Source organism: Protomyctophum parallelum (assembly GCF_964188405.1).
Source record: "Protomyctophum parallelum genome assembly, chromosome: 15".
NCBI lineage: Eukaryota > Metazoa > Chordata > Actinopteri > Myctophiformes > Myctophidae > Protomyctophum > Protomyctophum parallelum.
Genome location: NC_139710.1, coordinates 15,329,749 through 15,350,930, shown reverse-complemented (window position 1 = coordinate 15,350,930; position 21,182 = coordinate 15,329,749). Strand labels below are relative to the sequence as shown.

The window sequence follows — 21,182 nt, the reverse complement described above, 5'->3', positions numbered from 1 at the left end:
CAAATCACTGAAGGGCTGAGCCATGCTGATCAAATTGCACTAACTAGTATTCACACTTTGTTAGAGCTCTCATAGTCTTACCTGTTCAAACAATGTGAACATTCTACAAAGTAGGCTAGAATAATTTGTAACAGCAAAATAACGCAATTGTTTGGTTGAACTTTGTATTTAGGCCTACTATTTGTCTTTTTTCCCCTTTATTTTACTTACTTAGAGCTTAACAAGAATGTTACAAGTCATCTAATCTTAAAGAAACATTTAAAAAAAATGTTAGGGCATAAAACCCAAAGTTGTTAAACCTTTTATTATTCTCATTCTGATTTGTTATTTATAGAAAATAAAAGTGACTTATTGGGAAACAAGTGTTTTTCTTTACAAATCAAGATATTGGCCTAAATTATAATTATTAATTATATAGCCCTCAATGCTGAAAAAGGAGGTTTTAAAAAAATAGATTGAAAAAATCGAAGCAAATCGTGAGCTTCAAATCGAAAATGTAATTGAATCGTGGACTAGGCGAATCGTGATAGAGAATCGAACATCGAATCGAATCGTGAGCTTCAAATCGAAAAGTGAATTGAATCGTGGACTAGGCGAATCGTGACAGCCCTAGTAACCACAGGCAGTGCACTTGGTGCATTTATAGATAGATAGTACTGTACGTCTGTACCCAAAGAATTATCTGTTTTGCAAATATGTATCCATGAAATCAAATGACGAAGTGGTTGCATATAGTAACATACTACCAGTAAGACAAGACGCCTGAGGGTCAGAAGTGCGGGTGAGAAGCGAGGTTGCGTGCACTGGCCATAAATATGGAGCGTGTCTTGAGTGTACAGGGTTTGATGAGGTCAGATCAACATTTGGAATGTTGGCTCCATATGGAGATCTAAGGGTGGCAGCGGGGGCAGTGTCTTGAGTGTACAGGGTTTGATGAGGGCCCAGGCGCGACTGCACAAAAAACTTTGGGGGAGGCCCGTCTAGAGTTTAAATGTATGGAATGTCAGAACAGTTCTGACATATATCCATATACTAATATTGATGACTATGATCCCTTGATTTACTATCAGCCCTGATGATGTCATAGTGATGTCACGAGACATGGGCACAATATATGGGGGCTTTCCCCATGTATGGGGATTTTGAGTGATACACTGACGGACAAATAAACGCATGATTCCATAGTTAACTGCGACCTTCGGTCACAATAAGAGGTATCATGCATTATGTTAAGTCAAATACTTTATAATGTGTTTTTGAGTCCCATACACAGCGGAGTAGAAAAGCTATGCGTGGTACATTTGTGTGTATTGCTGTAACTATGATCTAATGACCATGGATTCAGGAGACAAATGTTAGGACAGAGGCTAAGTGAGCTTTAACCTGCACCATGACAGGCAGGTGAGTTGCTGTTACGGTTTTCCTTCTGTACCAGCTTGTTGAACAATGGAAGGTTATGTTTGGCTGAGCGGTGCACCGACATGTGACAACACAGCTGGTGCTGTGACTTTTTGATTCATAATCAGGGTTCCAAGTTCCTCCAACCCTATTGTATCTGTTAGGATTCTTCAGAATCTCAGTTCCAAAAACAGAAAGAAAAACATTGAAAAAACATTGAATTATCTTTTCTTCACATCTCTTAAACTCAAATGTATGTCTGACTGCACATTTCCTATGGATCCTTCATCCTTGTTAGACCAAGCTTGTTGATGAATGTTTTCATTTGGAAGATATTGACCAATTGTATTTATTTATTTTATTTAGCCTTTATTTAACCCGTAAAACCCAAATTGAGACTTAAGTCTCTTTTACAAGTGTGAACTGCGAAGAGAAGAGGCAAATAACATTACACAGCTCTGCCAGTATCAACAAATACAAATACAGGATAACAATAAGAACAGACAAATTACATTTGTAAGCACAATAGCCGCCCTACCCATTACCTAGGAAGCTCAAGGAGAAACAGGAACATCTAATAAAATTACCAGAACCTATAAATGGAATGCCTTTATAGAGAAAAGTGAACAGCTTTGGCCAATCATCACAAAACTTGCAGGATATGTATTGTATAAATACTGTAAATGAAATGCATATACCCTTACAGTCTCATTCTAATCTACAACTAGGGTTGCTACAAATGCAAATCAAACTTTAAATTAAAAGACCCACCTCTTCAATATTGCCTTCCCTAGCTAACCCTTTTCACTGTATTTTAATGTTCTTTAGCTTTTAGTGTTTTTTTTTCCTTTTTTCTAATAAAGTGGTTTTTATTTGTTGTTACCTCTGTAAAGCCCCCCCATGTAAAGCGTCTTTGGGTACTCAGAAAAGTGCTATATAAGTTTGAGATATTATTATTAAAAGGTCTTTTTTGTAGTAGAATATAGAATATGTTTCATTACACTGTAATCTAATCTACACTTGATTTGAAGCAGTTGAACTATCCATCTTCAGCTACTTGTCCCAAGTCAGGTCGCGGAGGTTGCAGCTCCAACAGAGAACCATTTCCCTGGCCACGTTAGCCAGCTCCCCTCTGACTGGGGAATCCTGAGATGTTGCCAGGCCAGCGTGGAGATATAATCCTCCTACCACCTGGTCCTCGGTCTACCCCGTGGCCTCTTTCCAACTGGCCGTGCCTGGAATACCAGGAGGCATCCTTACTAGATCAGATGTCTGATCCCCCTCAACTGGCACCTGTATACACCAAAGGAGCAGCAGCTCTATACTCCAAGTCTTTCACTTATGACCTGGCTTCATGCCTAAGGGAGATACCGGCCACCCTCCTGAGAAAACCCACTTGTATCCGTGATCTTGAGATTGACCGGTAGATCAAGGGCCTTCTGTTTCAGCCATGTTTTCATCACAGTGGTACAGCAAATGCAATTGTCAGGCAGATGATGCAGATCTCACACTGCAGATCTCACACATAAATGGATGAAATTTGGTGAACCACCCAAAAGGGCCGTGTAGCGGCTCAAACCTCTCTCTCACTCTCTGGGCCAGATTCACAACGCCGTTTACGAGTCATATCGTGAACGTACGGACATTTACGAGCATTCCCAAGTTACGTGTGGAATTCATAATTTGAACTTGGCCGTCACGGCCAAGTTGGCCGACGTTGCGCATTTCCACACCAGCTCGGAGGGTACCACTACCAGTTATCAAGGCATGCGTATATTTATTTAGAAGGCTTTAGTCTTCATGCTGAATCAATTAGTAATCCCAAACCTCAAATAAAATATGTAGGCTATGTCCCCAACATTGGTCAGCACATAAAAACATGATAGCCTACTACAGTATAGCTGAAATAGATCATGTATCGCGCAACTTGTGCTTGTATGCCTATATGCATGCATTATGGTTCACAAATATGATGGTCTGGGGCACGGTGGCACAGTTGGTAGTGCTGTCGCCTCACAGCTAGAAGGTCCTGGGTTCGAATCCCGCTCGGGACGCTGTGGGTGCTGGCGGCGTGTTTCCTCCTCCGCGTCATCAGTGCCCATACCCGAAGGCGGGGTTGGCGAAAGGGCCTTTCTGTGTGGAGTTTGCATGTTCTCCCCGTGTCCCCTAGGTTAGGTACCCTTACAAAAAACATGCAGTAATCCTGGTCACTAAACTGCCTCCCCCTGGCCAGCCGGGGCGCCTGATGGAGGGGAAAGGAACTGGTTGGAATAACGTGTTCCTTCCAGGCGCTACGTCCAACCAGGGAAACTCCCCCCTGTCAGGTGTAAAGGAGCAACTTGGACACTCAGGCATGAAGGAAGCATGAGTTCAAGTCCGTTGCTCTCTCCTTGTCTCTCTAGGTTGGTGGAGGGTGTGTAGAGCCCAGGATCACATTAGATGATTGACACAGGGGTGAAAAATGGGTTACAAAATCGTGGGATAAAAATATATATATATTAAAAAAAATATATATATGATGGTCTGACAGACAGACAGACAAACAGATAGACAGCAGACTGACAGTCACTACGGCTAATTATATAAAAAAATAGAAGTCCACATTATTGAATGGTATCAGCAACTTACCTCTGACGATGAGGATATAATAGGCTACCCGCTGTATGGTTGAAATGTTCGCTACGCGTCCAGAACAAATCCATTCCCCATGGAATTCAGACAGACGACAGTGAGATAATAGTAATCTAAAAGACGGACCCTCATTAATAAATGCAGCTCTGAAAAAAAGAATATCTGATATATTTTTTACCTCTGCAAATGTGTGAGTGACTCGCCTGTCAAAAAATATAAGTATGTGCCCAGCATTTGTCAATTATTTTATTTAACATCAGTTAACCTATTAACGTGACTGAACGTCAGAACGTTCAGGAGTTCAGAACGGTCAACGAGTGAAGCAATCGCGTGCCAAAATCAGCTGATCAACAAGCATTCACCTTCAAGCTTGAAGATCTGTGCATTTTGCAGGGCTGTGATGATGTTTTTCACCTGAGGAAAGTATTTCCTGTTATTATATGGCGTGGAATGGCCGTAGATGTTCAATTAAAACAGGCGACACCAGGCGAATTGCTTGGGAAAGAGGCGAAATGAGATACTCGGGCGATCCGCACAAATGAAGTCATTACGCCACCTTTAGTGAACAACACGTGAGCTTGATCGGACGGATACATACGCTCTCATTACGCACTTAATTTACACTTGGTTGTAAACTTCCGTTTTGAATCTGTGTGTGTGTGTGTGTGTGTGTGTGTGTGTGTGTGTGTGTGTGTGTGTGTGTGTGTGTGTGTGTGTCTTCATCATATTTATCTTTATACCTTAATTTTCGAGCACTGGCGTTTTGGCATTGGGGGTCAGGTCAACAAATGGAATTAATGCTGTACTGGCCATATATGGAGCATGTCTTGAGTGTACAGGGTTTGATGAGGTCAGATCAACATATGGAATGTCAGAACAGGAAGGACGGGTGGGAAATGATCAACATATGGAATGTCATAACAGGTCAGCTCCATATATGGAGATGTAAGGGTTTGAGGTCAGATTTAGAGTTGCTGGCCGGCTCCATATATGCAGATCTAGGTGATGATCCAGTCTTCTCCATGTATGGTAGGGTTAGATGAGGTCAGTGCTGTGATCTTCATATATGGAGATGGCCATATATGGTGGCGTGACATGTCACGAGGCATGATGTCATGAGGTGTGACCTATATGGAGGTGTGATGTCATGAGGAGTGACCATATATGGAGGCGTAATGTCACGGTGATGTCACGAGGTGTGACCATATATGGAGGTGTGATGTCACGAGGGGTGACCATATATGGTGGCGTGGGGTGACTAACATGAGCATTTGAGACGAATAACAGTCTAAATCCATAATTTATTCTGACCCCTCCCCGAAAAGGCCTAGCTGTCCTGACCCCTTATCCATAATTTATACATTATGGATAATTAGTGTGGACTTAGACTGTTATTCGTCTAACGGACAGGAGATGCAGGTTTTCATAGTAAATGCGACCTACTGTCGCAATTACATTATCTTCCTAAATATCTAAAATGTATAACTTTTATATGTTTATATGTTATAAGTTTTTGTTAAACCATTGTAACATGAGTGAACCATGAAACCATTGTAGTGTGTGGAGGGATCCAGAGAGTTAAGGTCCCTGCACACGTTTTTCGGATTTTTTGCTGCGTTTCTCCATCGGTTTTCATAAAAAACACGTCCAGTGTGCAACCACCTTTAGTCACACAGTTAAACACTGACTGTTTGAGAGAAGCATACTCACCAGATGGTGTTGTACTGGAGACTGTTTGAGAGAAGCATACTCACCAGATGGTGTTGTACTGGAGACTGCTCCAGGTTATGGGCCATATTTCAACAAGCTTCCATCTGTACCTGCTCTTGGGAAATTGGCCGATGAAGTAATGGAAATGGATATAGCCAGTAACAACAGTGATATTTAACTAGATGTTCACATGCTATTAAACATAGCCTCACCATCTGATCACGAATATTGATTTACAACTGAAGGACAAACTCGTTTGCATTTCTCTGTTGGTACAGTATGTGTGAAGCTCAAACGCTGGAGCGCAGAGGTGAGATGAGCCCCGACCCACAATGTTTCTGCTTAATGAGCTGGTGGATAAACCATAAGAATCAAGCGTGCTGCGTGCCCATTCCACTTTGTATCACTAGTCACATTTTAGAGCTGTAAAATGTATTAGAGATGGACAGTCTTGCAATGGATGACAGGAAAAACACTCTCCCTTAGGGTATACAAATATATTGTGCCACAAGAAGATTGGTTGCAGTTTAACCTCCCCTGTTTAGTACAAGCTAGCTTTGCATCATCTCAAAAGAACCATTACTGACCAGACAGAGGTGAAAATGTTATCAATGTTCTTTATTATATATTTTGGATAGATAAAACTCAGTATTTATACATCTTCTGTATGTTGTATAGTGATTTTTGGAAAACAAAATGGCTGTAATTCTATTAGTTTCCTTCATGGAAGTTGCCTTGTGCAATCTTGTACAATGAGACTGTACCACACTCTTTTAAGTCAAAGAGACAAATACTGTAAGCTTCTTGTCATACCTCTCCTCTTCACATGCTCCCTTGACAGAAACCCCTATATTAGATTTGGCATCTAGTAATAAATATGTGATTTGAAGGGGGAATGGGTTAATCTTTCCATAAAAAAGGCTACCACATCACAAGCTGTGGATGACGAGGAGGAGGACTGGGCCACTGGCATTTCCACAGTGACAAACCAAGTGATGTGCCGGGTCGGCCCATGTGACAGCTGGCCCAGATACGTAGACACATCTACCAGAGGAACAAAATGTGTATGAAAGCTCCATCAGCTCACACTCTCCGAGTCTCTGTGGAGATTGATTGTGCTGGTTGCATTCAAATTGAAAGTGTTCTGGCGATGTGAATACAAAAGCTGTTAAAAAGGAAGAAAGAAATGTTATGATGTGGTAATAATGAAGGCTGAGATGGGAGTCTAGGCTTACAGTAGCTGTCTAAAATAATTTGACAGTCTTATTATTATTTGTCAGCCTTTGTGCCTTCAAGAGCTAAACTCGATAAAGAATATTATTTCGTTATATAAAGACAAACGTGAGAGAAGACAAAGAGACAACAAAATACAACAAAAGACCCTCCCAAAAACAATATAACAAAACGAAAAGGTCCACAGCATTTTCTTGCTTCCACATCTTCAAAACCTCTATATCAGTACATAAAGTTGATGGGGAATAACAGCAAAATTATCTGTGTCCTCTGAAACAAATTAACCACTTGATCCCTGGCATGCCTATTCTGGGGGCTCACAGCACGTTGCGATGCTTTTGTGAGCTTGTAGATCGTCTATTTTTGGTGTAGTGTAGTGTAGAGTGTAGTGCACACTGTATTGATGTTGCTTCATCAAAGCCTTAGTTTACCTCTCTAGGCGTTTGTGACCTAAAAAAACAGCATTGCTGTCTCTGACATGTATGACAGAGAGCCTGGAGCTAGGGCCGTCATGCTGCTGTCATTCTGCTTTACCAGTTCTATGCTGGGACTGAAGGTGTACAGTCTGCTTTTATCAGTATTGACCTGGGGATAGTAGTTTGCTGCAGCTGTCAGTGGTGGAAATTTAACTAAGTACATTAACTGAAGTACTGCACTTAGAAATAGTAGTAGTAGAATTTTGAGTTACATTTACTTGAGTATTTCAATTATTTTTTACTTCTACTCCAATAGTTGCAAGCAAATATTGTACATTTTTCCCCTCTATTTGACAGCTTTAATTAGATTTAGATTATTATTACGAAACATACATTAAAACATACATTAACCACTTACTTCAGCTGTTCAAAAATAGCCCATCTACAAGCTCACAATGTTTACTTGTAGGACAGATATTTTTGGAAAATGTTTCTAGTTGAGTATTGCGATATTGTGGTATTACTACTTCTACTTAAAATAAGTAAAACATCTGAGTACTTCTTCAACCACTGGAGAAAAGTCGTTTGCTGCAGCAAATGTCACCATGCATGAAATCGATATCCACTTGTTCCAGTGGGTAATATGGCCCCTATCTCCTGCTCCCCAGACACAGAGGGTGTGCTGATTAAAATGTGATATATTCTAGATAAAAAAAATTGCAGCTTTCACCGTGGCAAGCAGGGCTCACTGTTTATGAGACATACAGCCAACGGTTCATGTTTGTTACAGGATAGTGTCGACTCTATTCCTCCTGCTAGATTTAATGAATTCTCAAAATATCTGTTTCATCTTCAGTTTTATTTAGATGAGTCTTAGTAGTGTTTTCCTTTCACTTGTCGCATTGTCTCGGATGTACGGCACCTTCTCTGTCGCTGCTCTTTTATTACCTTCTCATTTGTCATTGCTGATGATTCTGTCAGATAGCACTGCCATCGTCTTCTACGTCACTCTGTATCTCGAAACCCCCCTCTGTTCCATGTCTTCCTCTGTCGTCCTCTTTTCTTCAGCCCTCTCTCTCTCTCTCTCTCTCTCTCTCTCTCTCTCTCACTCTCTCTCTCTCTTTCTCTCTATATCTCTCTTTTTCTCGCATACGTTCTCCCTTTCATCTCACACTGTCAGGCAGGATGAATCGTGACAGCGCAACAGTGTTCAGGAGAGCAGGGGGCAAGAACCCCTAACACAGGGACTAGGATTATGTAATACACAGACACACACACAAGCACGCACGCACGCACGCACGCACGCACGCACTCACACACACACACACACACACACACACACACACACACACACACACACACACACACACACGTGCAAACACACAGAAAATGCAGGGACATACTGTATAGAACACAATACATACAGTACAGTACAGTTCTATTTTTAGACTTTTGTCAATTTGAGTGGAGCGTGGCGGAAAAGATATGATAAGCATATGTGTGGTTTAGGATGTTACTGTGCAATGTGCATGTTTGCATATGTGTAATGTATCTCTAGCCTACTGTATATGCATGTGTTGTGAATTGGTAGATTTTCACCGTGTGACAGCGTTGTACCTTTAAGCATAAATCAGGCTTAAGTGGTTAACTTAAGCCTGATTAAGTGGTTAACTTCTTATTAATGTTATATTTGGGGTTGTAGAGTAGTCAATTGTTTTACCCTGTTTTTCAACAGAACATTGCGGTGACACACCTTTTTTCCCTGAAAGCAGAGACTCTCATCTTTCTTTTGCGATATTTGGTGTTTACATCGTCATTGACCAAAATATTATGTGGGTCTTGAAAGATTAGTAAAAATGCTCAAAACTGTTGTAGAGAAACTCCTCCCCACACGTTTCTGTGTTGCCCCTGCCCTCTGCTGTTGTACCCTACTGGCTCCCCTGCCAGTGATGGGAGGGAGTAGTGCCTACATCTTACTCCTGCCGGTCAACACACCCCACTGACCGGTGCCATCCCACTGTCCCAGCCCATAGGAGTACGTGTAGTGAACACAGCCAATTGTGTTGGTACAGTATACTGTAGGAGTGTAGGTGCTCAGCCAAACCGGATGCACCGTGCCGGTAGATTCAACCCCCTAGACTCGGTGGGCAGGTGATTTACCCGTGCTCCATCCAAGCACCCATTTTTATTTGTATTTTAAGAGAGAGAGAGAGAGAGAGAGAGGGAGAGAGGGAGAGAGAGAGAGAGAGAAGGGAATGATGCAAATGCACACATAAAATGGTCCAATCAGCCAGTAATGAAACAGGGAACTTGCTGATCAGGGTATTTTGCACCCTAACTACTTGGCTCTCAGGGTGCAGAGGTTTTGTCACTAGCAGATTCATCCACCTTCAGCATTCCTCCACCCTATCCATGGGTGCTTGTGGGTGAGGGTGCTGGTTTAGAGAGGTGGTTGGATTCTTGGCAGCAGTTGAGAGGCTGCTGACGTGTGTGTTGGGCAGGATGTGTGTAAGAAGCAGCCCTGGATCCTGTTTTTCAGCCTGCAAGCACTGGAGCTGTGCCAGGGATATGGTTTTTTTAATGCGAAACATACACAAGTGCGCACACACACATACACACACACACACACACACACACACCCTGACACTGACACGCTAACGTATTGTGGTACCGCAAATTCTTCTCAAACCAAAAATTATTTGCCAACACGATTCCTACAAAAAAGAAAGAAAATAATTAACACATGCACGCACACACAGTCACACACTCGCACTCACACGCACACACACACACACACACACACACACACACACACACACAAACACACAATATTTGACACGTACACGGTACACATCGATGCAAACAAATGCAAATGCACACTGCAAAAGGAACTATAGTTGAGATTGTGAATTGCAGTGCCAGTATCTTTATGGCATTTTAACTGATGCCATTGAGAAGCCATGAAGCCAGTATGACCTGTACTGGTTCTGGGTAGTGTTTGGCTGCATACTGTATGCCTGATCTATGACTACAGTACATGTGAACCCTGAAGTGATTGGTGATTGAGAACAGAGGTATGCTTAATATGCCAGCCATGACCATAACATCCTGGAGTACTAGTTTCCTGAAAAGGACTTCTGCCTCAAGAGGCCCCTCTTGCTCTTGCATACGCACATGGCAACACATACAGTACAGTACGTATGTGCGCCGCATGCATGCACACACACACACACACACACACACACACACACACACACACACACACACACACACACACACACACAAATGTGAGTTCAATTTCGTCCTGAATTACTGCTGTGGTTGTGTTTGAAACCACTAGATTCCATGGCTTTCATCTACACCCTAGAGAAAGACAGAGAGGGGTGCTTAGATAAGCCTAAAGAAAGAAATAAAATAAAGTAGGACATTCTGTGCGGTGGGTTTTGCAGTGGTAATAGAGAAGATCCCATATTACATAAGGATGAGAGGTGGGAGACGGAATGAAAGGGAGGGAGGTGGGGTTTGGGGGAGCAGAGCAATATACTGTACTGTGCTTTGTTGATCAGGTCCACCAGGGTCCCCTTCTTTTCCCCACTAACCAGACTACTAATTGCAGACTACAAGCTGTGATCTATTGTACAAGCTGTGAGCTTTTGTTAGGCTATTTGCACCTATCTAAATGCTCCATTATTATCTCTAATGTGCCTCCCCCTGACCAGCAGGTGTGAAGGAGCTACTTGGACACTCAGGCATGAAGGAAGTCCGTTGCTCTCCCCAAGTTTGGCGGAGGGTGTGTAGAGCCCAGGATCACATTTGATCATTGACACAGGGTGAAAAATGGGTTACAAAATCGTGGGATAAAATGTATAAATGCTCTATTATGACATGGCCACAATAGGGAGGGACGCTATAGGGTTCATGCTGTTCAGTGGGGAAACAAGGGAAATTACTTATTTCACCCTTTACTCTGTGTGCGTGCACATACACATATGTATTTATGATATATTTTTGTATATATTACATACAGGAGTTGGTATATTGGTGTGTTTACAGTACAATGTGCAGGCAGTGTGCGCTAAGAGGATCAATAGGTTTAGCTAACAGGAACAAGCTCACCTCTTACACTTGCACTGGGTCGGGACATCCCACAGACTAGCAGAGAAAGGGGGAGGGAGGGGCAGAGAGGGAGTGAAAGAGCGACAGAGCGAGAGACAGACAGACAGAGAGAAAGAGAGGGAGAGAGAGAGAGAGAAAGAGGAGACACACTGCAGGCGCTTCACTCTTTTTTTATCCCCATTTCCCCTCTTCCCTCCCTGGGAGATTGTGGGCAGGCAGAACCGAGGGAGAGGCAATGTATGAGAAAGGGGCGAAGGCTCAACAGTGACAGGGTGTGTGACTATCTGCGTGCGTGCGTGCGTGTGTGTGTGTGTGTGTGTGTGTGTGTTTTCAACATGCTCTGTCATGCTGGTGGTGTTGACTATCACCGCCTTTCCAACCGGCGTCACTGGCTGTCAGGAAGAGGAATGTTTTCCGGAGGAATGACTCCCTGAACTGCTTCACCATGTGGATGTGGGACAGCGATTTTCAGACACTCGCCGGAAGAATTCCTCGGAAAAAAAAGACGAGAGCCAGAGAGCTTAGCTTCGTCCTGCTGGGTGGCCTCCTGTGTGCTAAAGCTAACCACCAGAGTTGCTCACTGGGAGGATACTGACTTTAAACTCTGCTCCACTTCATAGTTTTGTTTTGTTGTTCGCACACGTTTATTTTCTGGATCTTAATGGATTTTCTGGTGATGTGTCACTTGCCTTCTGGATTTGCCCTGTAACGTGCATCCTTTTAGCCTGACGCAGCGATGCCCTGAGGAGGGACTCACCCAAGACCAAAATCGAGCCGCGTGTCCTCACCGAAACACTAGTCTGAATGGGGCACGACGGCACAGCAGCAGACTACAGAATGGGACTTTGCATGGCCTGGGGCCTGTGGATGCTGTGGGCCGGTGTCTGTAGATAGAGAGACACAGCAGAGAGGGAGTTGTGAAGGTGTGAGGTTGACAGGTGGCGGGGACGCATTCCTCACACGGCCCAGGTATGAAGCCTGGACACTGTCCCCTCACACACAGCGAGCGGTCCATGATGCACCTCAGGAAGTTCCCTTTCAGGAGGCACTCCTGGATATGGTGAGTGTGTGTGTGTGTGTGTGTGTGTGTGTGTGTGTGTGTGTGTGTGTGTGTGTGTGTGTGTGTGTGTGTGTGTGCGCATGCGCGTGCGTGCGTGTGCGTGTGTGTGCGTACTGTACAGTATGTGTGCTTGCAGATGTTGTCTACTTTTCTTGGTGTTGCTGTTTACTGCAAAATAAACTGCTAATTTTACTGTAAAAGTTGAAGTGTGTACAAGAGTGTATAGTATATCTAACTCTAGTGTGTGTTGTTTTGTAGTGTGGTTAGGGCTCCTCTAAGGCTGGTATAGTAAGAGTGTATAGTATATCTAACTCTAGTGTGTGTTGTTTTGTAGTGTGGTTAGGGCTCCTCTAAGGCTGGTATAGTAAGAGTGTATAGTATATCTAACTCTAGTGTGTGTTGTTTTGTAGTGTGGTTAGGGCTCCCCTAAGGCTCGCCCTGCCCAAGCCATCCCTTCCTAGTCTTTCCCAGCTCTACCCAGGGAAATGTATTGTTAAATGTGCCAGACATTTCCTGTCATTTTCTCCCACACTGAATGCTTGAGTAGTTGATGCATAAACGACAGGGTAAATCAGACAGAAGTGACAAGCACACATAAGCACTGTCCCGAGTTGGACAATTCTCCTATGGAGTCAAACACGCTGAAGTAACTTGATTGCAATAACTTGTTGGTTTACGCCACTGTCTAGTTTTCACTGCACTGCCACGTTGGTTTGTTTTTGGGAATGTAGTTACTTCAGGAATAGTGTCTATAGTGTACAGTACATGATAACAAAGTCAGTATATTGGAGAGGAGCAATTTATACACTGTAAAACTTCTTTCTGCTTTTGGGGTTTCACCTATCAGACGTACACAGAAAAATGTGGATTGTTCATTTCACTATTAAATGTAGTACTCAGTATTTCACTGTGTATTTGTGTTTGTGTGAAACAAAGTGATGTAGAAACATGTAAACATTTGTGACACATACAGTACACAGCCCTATCTGTGATTGCATTGTGCAGACATATGCCTTTGTTTTTAACAAATTAAGTTTTTAATTAATTACAGTATAGCCAAGCTACTGACATCCACACAGCCATTCTGCTAACCTCTAACTTGGAGAGATAAGCTGAAGATGTCCAATGATTCTTTATGTCTCAACCTTCCGCTACTGCCAGGAGCCATTGGCTTCAATAAACCGACACACACGCTTATAGGTCCAACAGCGGTGTGCTCCAGTATGGAATTCTCACATCATAGACATTTTTATCTGAGTTGTGCTAAAGTCGATTGAGGATCTTTGGAACAGATGCAATAAGCGAGCAACAGCTGAGCACTCCACCGGCATTACACGGCAGATATGGACACACTCACATGCGCACACAAGCACGCATACACACGAGTGTAGGCGGCTAATGGTCTTTGAAGAATGAAGCAGTGTGGAATGTTCTTGGTTAATCCACGGGCAGCTACGTAAACAGAAACACAACAAAACATCTCTCTCCCGACCTCTCTCCTCTCTGCAGACAGTGGCATAGATTATTATACATGCTCGGTTAGACAGCACTATAGTGTACAAGTAGAGCACGCTCAGTCCCATGCACTCCAGAGTGGCAGGGTAGCCTGAAGGTCAGACTCAGTTAATTATGCTCATCATGGGAATCGTCCTTTTGAATACTTTTAGGTTCCGAAAATGTTAAGAAACGTCTTAACTCTCAGCTGCTTCAGTGGAACTGCTCAGTGCCCTGCAGTTTAACCCAATAAAACCAGGACAGCATCTGTGTCATTTTGGACGGTGGGATAGAAGGTGCTTCTCAAAATCAGCAAATCTCACAGCTTGAGAACTACTGATTTAGAAGGCATTTGTAGAATCACCCTCAAGTCTTAATGGGTTATAAGAATGTAGGCCTACGTGTTATGCCTGTCGGTAATAGTGGTGTCAGTGTGTACATTTTCAGCGCGGCTCTCCCAGTCCCCAGGCCGTCTCTATAGAGAATCACCACAGGCCTCGATTTAGGATGACGATAATTGATGGTAATGTGCCAGGAAGCCGGTTTTGACATGCGTCACTCAGCACATTCCAGGTTGGACAAACAGAAGGCTTTTTCACATAGAGGGAAAGTCTGACGGAGTCTCACGGAGATCTACTTTACAGAACTTTGGAATTCATTCCTTGGGTGATTTGGAGTGATGTAGCAAATGTGTTGACGGCATTCGAACAACATGTCTGGGCTGTCATAGTTGTCAGAATTGAGCATTATCCTTTCAGAAAGGAAGATGATCCTGTCTGATTGTATTTAGAGGATTGCAGTGCCGCTTCCTTAATGCAAAGGAAGTGTGTGTGTGTGTGTGTGTGTGTGTGTGTGTGTGTGTGTGTGTGTGTGTGTGTGCACGCACGCACACACGCACGCACGCAGCTGGTTTCGTATTATTCATTGTCACTTGCATGATAATAGACCAGTCCCCTCCTCTCTGTCTCAGGCTTGCATTTACAGCCACAGTACCAACAGAAGCATATGGGGCTTACTGTAGATTAACACAACATTATGGATTCTGCAGTAGGCATGCCCAGTTACAAGACAAATCAAAACAAACACATGGATGCATACGCAATTACGCATGCACGCTCGGACACACACACACACACACACACACACACACACACACACACACACACACACACACACACACACACACACACACACAATTTGCTGAAATCATTTGGTCGATCTTTTTATGGAAACGATGAGTCTGTACAGTTTTACTGTAAGACCACTATGAGGATGCTATGTTGTCTGAAATGTCTTTATTAGGAACAATCCCTTGAGATGAACCATCTCGTTTTCAAGGGGCTCCGCAATTCACAAAATACACTTCATACGTAAAGACAATTTTTTACAAACAATTCAACCAGACTAAACAAAACAAGACAAAACAATGCAATTCCTAGATAAACAAGAAACAAACAACAAAACAAAAACTGCAACAAGACAACATTTCACATAACATGGACATAACGTAGACATAACACATGGATCACTGCATCATAGATCTGCTATAGTGATGATTAGTGAAAACATGTCTCAAGATGAGAGGACAGCACAGTTTTAAACAAATGAAAAGATGTTATTGAACGAATATGGACAGGTAGATTTTTCCAGTCACAAGGAGCTTTGAACATAAATGATGTGGGTATATTGAAATAAACCTGTGAACAATGTCTAAATTGATGTGTAGAAGTGTATGGTGTCATAAGCTGTTTCAGATACTGTGGATAATTGAAATGAATACATTTAAAGATGAACTGCAGCCAGTGCTGCTGTCTTCTTGAGGTGGGAGATGGAAAGTTGAGATTTTCGTATAAGGTACAGTGGTGGGTCAAATATGGGCAGTCAAGGACAAATCTGCATAAACGGTTGTATACTGAATTCAAGGGAAGAAGGTTTGTTTTAGGGGCAGTCTGATAAATTACATCTGCATAATCAAGAATTGGTAGTATGAGTTGTTGAACTAGTTTCTTTCTTACTGTAAAAGTAAAACAGTTTCTGTTGCGGTATAGAACACCAGTGCTGAAGTAGATTTTCCGGACTGTCTATATGACATTTAAATGGTAGATTTGAGTCGAGCCAGAGACCAAGATATTTGAATTTTTCAACTCTATGCAGTTGTGTACCATCGAGACAGGAGATATTGAATGATTGATTGACTATGTTAGTGGTTTAGTCAATACAGTCTGCATGTTTAACCATCAGCCCATTGGTTGATTAGTGTTCCCATACACTTAGAATCTATTTAATTAATAATGTGATATTTCACTGTTTCCTCTCATAAGACACATTTTTTTAATTAGCTCTTACAGTAGCAATGTAAACAAATACAGTATAATGCGGTGTATGAAGCACAAACCGAGAGGAAATTAAAAGCATGTGCAGTAAACCAAAAAACACTGTGTACATACGGCTGGGAATTTAGGACAGAGTAGTAGGATACACACATTTAGAAAACATGCTGTTAGAAAACCTCTGCTTCCTGTGTCATTCTGTCTCTAATGTCTCCTTCTATAGAGCATTAGAACGGGTTGGGCTTTGGGTTTAATGGGAAATACTCTCCCCCCCCCCCCCCCCCCCCCTCTCTCTTCTATATTCTCATTATCTCCATTTTGGTCTCTTTTATTCCTCTCTCTCCCTCTCTCGTCAGCTCTTGTCTTGAGTGTGGGTTGCTCAGGTTAAGCAATCAGATGACAAGGCCTTTTGTGGCCGAACATTGGCACGCTTTCCACAAGTGTTGCTTGGAACTGTACTGTATGTTGCAGCCAAACTTTAGATTACATTTCCTCACTCCTCAGTTATGGCATCAGGACTGAGGTTGAGCTTTAAATTGAATGGGCCTTTTGGTGTCAACAAACACACATGCATATGCTCGCTGCGCAGATGCATGAATATCATTGCATACCTCTGTTCTCAATCACACCAGTGACTTCAGAGTCAGACTGCATTATGCAGTCAGATGCAGCCAAACACTACCCAGAAACAGTACAGGTCATACTGGCTTCATACCTGCTCAGTGGCATCATTTATCAAACTAACACTTTAGTTCACTCTTACTGTAAATGTAGATGCCTTCTGCAGAGTGCTGGAGCGCACATGCATTATGTGTAAGCATGTCCAGTATACTACTAAGTAATTAGTAAGATACTGCATTCATTGCCTCTTGCCTACAGCATCAGTCTTTGTTAGTCTACTGCACTGGGTGCTGGTAATGCAGACAGCTCTGTCTGGAGACTCATAACTAATAAGATAGAGAAGAGAGAGAGGGCATTATTTCAGATAACCCACATAATAACTCTGTAATTTCTCGACCCTTTCGGACGTGCGGCAGCTCGCCGGAACCAGACCGGCCCCCTGGCCGTGTTCCTGGGGGTCTGGATGTTCCGGGGACTCCCTGGGGACCCCCACATGGGTTCCGGGGACACATGGTAACTCTGTCATTTCTCAACCGTTTCGGACGAGGACCCCCACACGGTTACTAATTTCTCAAACATTTAGATATGTAACTTCAACGTATTGTTATGGAAGTCAATGAGGCTTGGATTGACGGATGACGTCCTCGGCTGACTCTTTTAAGAGTCAAACATTTCACAAGGAAGTTCACTTCAAGCTAAAACCTTGCCCAAATATGCATTCAGACGTCATAGATGACTGGCATCTTGTTTACATTCATCTCAGGTATGCAATAAAAGGCTGAGATGCACTGCTCTACTTTATAATCTGCATGAATCATGCAGTGCCCATGGTAATGATTTGTTTGTCCATTTGGAGATGACCATCTGCCCTTGGAGTTAATATGAACTGGTTAAAACCTGTGTTTTAATGATGTGAAGGTGACATGTACACAACCAAATGCAACAGTTCTAGTATAACTCTTTTGTCTCTTGTCTCTTGTCTCAATTTAATTGGTCCTCTTTGGAATTGCAAAACGTTTAGCACATTATGTATTTCTCACCTTCTCTCTCTGGGGTCTTGCTGCATGTGTCCACGAGTGAGCGTGTGTCCAGTTAGGCAAATCTTTTAGTACCAGATGAGTTTTCACACTCACGTTTTACCCCTTCTCTTTCTGACTTATGCCACTACATAGTGTACTTGTCTTTGACTTGACCTGTTTGCATGCTCTGTGTTTGTTTACATGTGCTGGCTCATGCAAATAAACACACTGTACCAACCATACACCTTGGGTCAGATGAAGTACAGTAAGGAATGAGCAATGTCTGGTGACAGACAGTGTTCCATTACTCACTAAAGAGAATAAAAGCCAAGAACACAATTACTCACTAGAACTGTGCAACTGCGGGCCAGACAATGGTGATCAGTCAACTTTACTGCAAATTTTATCCAGTCATCCTTTTTTATGATGAGAGTCTAAGCCGATTCCATGCCGTTACCAATGGCAGGATCATGACGCTAGTGCCAGTGAAATGTGCGACATAAGCAAAGAAGAAGAGCTACACCCACCCGACCCGGAAGTGATAGCCCTCCATATCTGTAGTCTAGCCTCACTCTAGGCTGTGTACCAACTCGTGGTGGATTCATTTTCTCAGCGTGAGCACAGATTAATGTTTTATAAGCTCCCAAACATGCCACTTTGTCCCATTTCGAGCAGAAAATACACAATAATCCTGTGTGCGTGCATGTGTACCACAGATTGTCATGTAGGCTGTTTCTACAATGGGTGGCCTGTGGAGGCTAGTAGCAACGTAAGCGAACGTAAGCGTAAGCGAACGTATAAGCGAATAAAAGATACCAATAATGTTTTTATATATTTTTAAATCAAATCTTGTGTATTTCGTGGATGGTCCAGATGGTAATGATAGCTTTCCTCGAGATATCTTGTGGATGGCTTGGATTTTAACAATCATTGGATTTTCTTGAAATTATATAATCAATGTAAATATACATTATCACACACCTACTGTAATGTGACAGTGCCCCCCAGTGCAGCCCAGAGGACCTGACATAACTCATCTCATCAGCTGTGGCCTGTGCTCCATATTTGAGATTTACCATGGACTTGGAAAAAAGTCATCACAAAGACAACAACATTTTTTCTCGCCCATGGTTGACACAAGAGACATTAGCAAACTGAGCAGGCTGGTGAGGAAGGCTGTAGCTTCGTATGAGAAGCAAGATGGAAGCTATCCTAATGAACCCGTCTCACTCTATGATGAGCTTCCCTGGTTGAGGAGCACAAGACTGATCTACTTGGTCAGTCCAGTAGCCGTTATGCTACATACTGTACTGTAACCAAGCCCCCACGTGTTCTGTTCTGTCCTTGAATTAATGACTCCTGCTCACCCCGGCACTTTTGCTCATGGACAACTGGGATGTATTTTAGTATCATAATTAGAGGTCTCACAGCTGTAAGTGTTTCACTGTTTTATATTCCTCATTATTCACTGTAGACTGACTATGCATTTTAACCATATTTCCACTCGGTGTCTGGCTGATAATAGTCTCTTGACACAGACTGTTGACTCACGTCAAAGGAAAGGAAAGGAAAGGAAAGGAAAGGAAAGGAAAGGAAAGGAAAGGAAAGGAAAGGAAAGGAAAGGGAAAGGAAAGAAAAGAGGGCGCTGTTTTTCCTTTGTTTTGCCAATGAGTACCCATGGATTGGGCTGATAATATCAACCTCACATTATCCACTGTACAAGTGTACATAATACTTATGCCTACATTTACATCTACTAGACCGGATAGGGAATGCATGCCCCACTCGGTTATGCAGTACACATTGTACTGGAAGCAGGATAGAAAAAAAATAATCACACCCGTGTGAAGTGAGGGGCACTCTTATCATCATACATCATCTCATTCTGGTCAATCACAATTTGCGTACTCACTTTTGTCTTCAATGTTTGTGTTTACACAAACACTCAAAGCTGGATATCAAAATGAATGACCAGACAGAGGAGGGTATATCAAAAGCAGGCAGCAGCATGGACCCCATCCCCCATCCCAGCAAATGGAACCCTGGCTGTTACTCATACAATGTTGACGCTAATGGTTTATTTATTGACACCACCCCTACCCGCATCCATTATCTTATGTATGTATTTATGTATGGATCACTGTGGAATTGGAAGAGGAGGAGGGGGGGGGGGGTCTATGAAGTTGTTTTGTCTGACAGTCTGTCATAATGCATCAGTGACTCCAGTGGTAGCGGCCATGTGTCACCATAGTTACATAAGTTGCACACTTGGGGGTGGGGGGGCATGTGTGCATGTGAGGACACACGCGAGAGATGTCTTGCTGAAGAATCTTGCCACACCATTGACATCACATTTAATTCTAAATATCCATTTCATTTCAATTTGCATTTCTTTTCACCCCTGTGCCCTGCTCCGCTCCATCTCTCCCCTGCTCCGCTCCATCTCTCCCTGGCAGCTGCTAGATGGGCCATTCAATCTTCTCTTCATCGCTGGGCCGGAGGGAATGAGACAGACAGATCAATAAGAATACAGCTCGGCACCTGGGCCTGTTGGAGGCCAGGCATAGCCTAGTCGCAGGTGCTTTCATGGCTGAACTCGGCATGAATCAGAAATAGCAATGTGACACATCGGGCTTCTATGGTCGACAGTGGCTCAGTAGAGTGGCCGGTAGAGCAGCCGGATTGGAACCGCGAGGTTCCCAGTTCGATCCCGGGCTCCCGCAGAGTTAGTGTTGAAGTGTCCTTGAGCAAGACTCTGAACCCCTAATTGATCCCGATGTGCAGGTTGTTGCCTTGCATGGTTTCCTCCGCCATCGGTGACGGTGTATGAATGTGTGTGTGAATGAGTGAATGTAATGCACAATCTATGTAAAGCGCTTTGGATAAAAGCGCTATAAATGCACCTTTTAACAAGAAGATTGGAAGCAATGAGAGAGGCCTGCAGGTTGGTGTCTTTGCCAGGCATGCATCTAGCAATCAACTGTGGCACAAAGCAGCAACATCTGATCAAACTAAAGTGTGTGGTATTGTTTTTGTGATCTTCCAAGTTAACAGGTGTAAAATGACTGGCTTTGTAAAATAATAATGTCCTGAGAAGATAATTATATTGGTGCTTCAGGGTTTGACAGAAGTCAGAAGTGACACAGTACAGTAC

The 21,182-nt window shown here is 43.0% G+C and overlaps 1 protein-coding gene across 3 annotated transcripts in view; it reads left to right on the top strand.

The window, feature by feature from the left end:
• pde4d (phosphodiesterase 4D, cAMP-specific) overlaps nt 1–21,182 on the top strand; it is a gene marked incomplete at its 5' end in the record, with an annotated part of 235,055 nt that overhangs the window by 132,223 nt on the left and 81,650 nt on the right. Inside the window, one exon of one of the 3 annotated variants that reach the window (XM_083784493.1) lies at nt 11,637–12,564. The exons of the other annotated variants lie outside the window; for them this stretch is intronic. Within the exon in view, the coding sequence (XP_083640619.1) occupies nt 12,476–12,564 (89 nt within the window). Of the gene's footprint in view, nt 1–11,636; nt 12,565–21,182 lie in introns of those variants that run through there. 3 annotated transcript variants of the gene reach the window in all.